This window comes from Myotis davidii, unplaced genomic scaffold (genome assembly GCF_000327345.1).
Source record: "Myotis davidii unplaced genomic scaffold, ASM32734v1 scaffold56, whole genome shotgun sequence".
NCBI lineage: Eukaryota > Metazoa > Chordata > Mammalia > Chiroptera > Vespertilionidae > Myotis > Myotis davidii.
This window is the reverse complement of record NW_006287458.1, coordinates 239,825-243,223: the sequence shown is the minus strand read 5'-3', so window position 1 is coordinate 243,223 and position 3,399 is coordinate 239,825. Positions and strand designations below refer to the sequence as shown.

The 3,399-nt window shown below is 53.6% G+C and overlaps 1 protein-coding gene across 1 annotated transcript in view; it reads left to right on the top strand.

The window, feature by feature from the left end:
• The window catches only part of EPHX3 (epoxide hydrolase 3), a 2,876-nt gene extending 1,603 nt beyond the window's left edge, over window positions 1–1,273 (top strand). Inside the window, exons 4-6 of the mRNA XM_015560968.1 lie at window positions 179–282; window positions 379–515; window positions 606–1,273. Of these exons, the coding sequence (XP_015416454.1) occupies window positions 179–282; window positions 379–515; window positions 606–831 (467 nt within the window). The 3' untranslated portion in view covers window positions 832–1,273. The remainder of the gene's footprint in view (window positions 1–178; window positions 283–378; window positions 516–605) is intronic.
• Window positions 1,274–3,399: the final 2,126 nt, after the last annotated feature.

Here is a 3,399-nt window from a genome sequence, read left to right as displayed (position 1 = left end):
AGCAGGAAGGGAAGCTGGTGCCAGGGTAAGGGGGACATCAGGTGTCTCCACAGGCTCAGACAGGCAGCGGTTGCATGCCTGCGTGTTGGCGCATCTGTGTGCCTGACCAGGGTGGGTACAGGGGTGCAGGGCTATGGAGCCACCCCAGGCCTCATGTCTGCATTCCCCTCCCCCCCAGATTACTCAATGCGCCACATTGGCCAGTTCTTTCGTTCCAACTATGTGTTCCTGTTCCAGCTTCCCTGGCTGCCCGAGAGGTTGTTGTCCATGTCTGACTTCCAGGTGAAGTAGAGTGAAGGCCTGGGGCGGCTGTGGGTGGAGGGCAATTGGTTGGGTAGATGGAGGAGCACTGAAGCCAGAGTCTTGCTTTGTTATCAGATCCTGAAGACCACCCTCACCCACCATAAGAGGGGCATCCCACGCTTGAACCCCAATGAGCTTGAGGCCTTCCTTTATGACTTCTCACAGCCCGGTGGCCTCATTGGGCCCCTCAATTACTACCGAAACATCTTCAGGTAAGTCCAGACCCAGGCAGAAGCTCAGGGGAGTTGGTGGGGAAGGAGGCGGGGGCAGCCATCCTTCTGTCTGTCTTGTCTCGGTCATAGGAACTTCCCCCTGGAGCCCCAGGAGCTGGCCACGCCCACCCTGCTGCTGTGGGGGGAGAAGGACAGCTACTTCGAGCACGGGCTGGTCGGGGCCATCAGCAGGCGCTTCGTGCCCGGCCGGCTGGAGGCCCACATCCTGCCAGGCGCGGGCCACTGGATCCCACAGAGCCACCCTGAGGAAATGCACCAATACATGTGGGCCTTCTTACAAGACCTGCTGCACTAGTGGCCCTTGCTCACTGGCCTGCGTGCCCCTGGGAGACCGCACCGTGTGCATACCCAGGTGCTCTCTTGGACCGTGCATAGGGTGGAACTCCTAGATTGCACACACGAGCATCTGTGGGTGTCCTAGAGCACACCAGCCCGTATACTCACAGGCATGAGTGTGACCTGTGAGCAAGCACTTTGACTCCAGGAAACCAGGGCTGCCTCTGGTGGAGCTAAATGCGATGTTCTCTCTCCCTTCCCTGGAGCCCCAGTTTTCTTGCCAGAATCAGCACCCTGAAACCCCGAAAGTGAACTTTTACTTTCCTGTCCCTGGCTTCTATCTCCATCCAGTCTGGGTTTTCAGCTAAATGCTGTTTGTCCAATACATACAGTACTGGTAGTCACATCTGGCTACTTTGATTTAATTGCAAATTAATTAAAATTTAAATACAATTAAAAATGCGGTTCCTCAGTCACACTAGCCATCTTTCAAGGGCATCAACATAAAAAGTTCTGTCAGCCTGGCCAGTGTGATTCAGTGGTTGAGCATCGACCTATGAACCAGGAGGTCACTGTTCAATTCCCTGATAGGGCACATGCCCGGGTTGCGGGCTTGATCCCCAGTAGGGGGCATATGGCATTGATGTTTCTCTCTCAAGCAGAAGGGGGATCTGAAGAAAACTTCTATCTACCAAGCATGAGAAACTTGAAACACGATTATTTATAAAAGTTCTATCAGACAGTGCTGATGAGGATGTTCCTAGTGCTGGGGGCCTCCTGCTTGGCTCCTGATCACCTCTCCAATGGATGACCCCTGGGGAGGCAAGTGGCTGCCCAGAATCCTCTCCAGCTAGGTCCTGGACAGCACCCTCCCATGATGACCCAGTCCCAACTCCAGGCCTTGAAAGGTCAAGTTCTCTCACAGCAGCCTAGGAAAGATGCCTGGGATCTTGTCTCAGGTCCATGGGAAAACAGCTCTTGGCTCCCCTAGGATATGTGAGATTCTGGATTGGGCACAGGAAGGGACCAGCTGGCTGCATGGCCATCTAGGGTCTGGGGCCTGCTTCTCCAGCTCTTGGAGTCATCTGTTCCAAATTCACCGGTTTCTGTTGATAACTTCTGGGGCCCCGGACTCCAACCTCCCAATGAGGGTGGTACAAGTCAAGGGTGGATTGCCTGCCTCAGACTAGTCACAGCATCAGCCTCTATGTCCCTAACCTTTGTCTGGCCTTTGGGGACAGTACCATGACCTACAGTATGATAAATCTCTCTGGGGATCCAGCAGACCTCACACATACATTCTCATCTCTGGGGTGGGCCTGCCTGGCCAGAGGGTCACACCAGTCGGCCCTCCCTTGTCTCCAATGTAACATCCTTTTTAAAAAATAGATATATTTTTTCTTTTATTGATTTCAGAGAGAGAGATAGAAACATCAATGAGAGAGAATCATTGATGGGCCACCTGCTGCACACCCCCTACCGGGGATCAAGCCCACAACCTGGGCATGTGCACTGGCCAGGGATCAAACCCTGACCTCATTCATCGGTCGATGCTCAACCACTGAGCCACACCGGCCAGGCCCAGTATAACATCCTTTTGTTGTGGGTGGCAGGAACAGGCACCAGGTGTGACAGCCATGGGTCAGACCGGACCTGGGTTCAGCAACCTCGGTACTTGAATTCTGCGGGCTAGGCAAGAATTCAGAGCAAAGACTCAAAACTGTAAGAGAAAATTTATAAAATCACAGAGATGGCCCTGACAGGTTTGGCTCAGTGGATAGAGCGTCGGCCTGCGGACTGAGGGGTCCCAGGTTCGATTCCAGTCAAGGGCATGTACCTTGGTTGCGGGCACATCCCCAGTAGGAGGTGTGCAGGAGGCAGCTGATCGATGTTTCTTTCTCATCAATGTTTCTAACTCTCTATCCCTCTACCTTCCTCTCTGTAAAAAAATCAATAAAATATATTTTTTAAAAAAATCACAGAGATGAAAGAAGTATTTTGTAGAAAAACTGGGCTTAGGAAACAAGTTATAGAGGCAAAGGAAGGGACATTGGACCTTAGAAGTGAGGAAGGTAAAGGTGACTCCCCCGGGGGAAGGAGAGGGGGAAGAGAAAGGCACTTGCCTGCTCCTGGGAGGGAGAGCACCCTGGGTGCTCTGTCCTAAAGGTCTTAAGGGTGGAGATGTTAGGGGAGGTCCCAGGGGGACATCTCAGTAGAATATTCAGCAGCTTTCCAGATGTGTCCTTCCAGGGGGTCATTATTCAGTGCAGCGGGTCCTGGTGTCAGCTGTGCTGTTAACTTGTCTGGCTTGGCTGCTTTTCTGGGCCTGGAGCTGAAATACAACCGAGGCCTCCAGAGAGCGAAGGTCAGGGAGTCCAACCCCAAACCGCAAGACCAGCGACATGCTAGGGGAGAAAGGTCACCCTGGGAGGAGGTCCCACCCTACAACTGTCCTTTGCGAGGCGCCCAGGGCCTGCTGCCCTAGTGACCTTCCGTACCTGGCCTGTCGTCCTTGCTCTGCTCATGTCTGTCTGTGTGCCCATCCCCGCCCCCACCCCCCCAAGGATCTTGGCGCTGGATTCTTTCA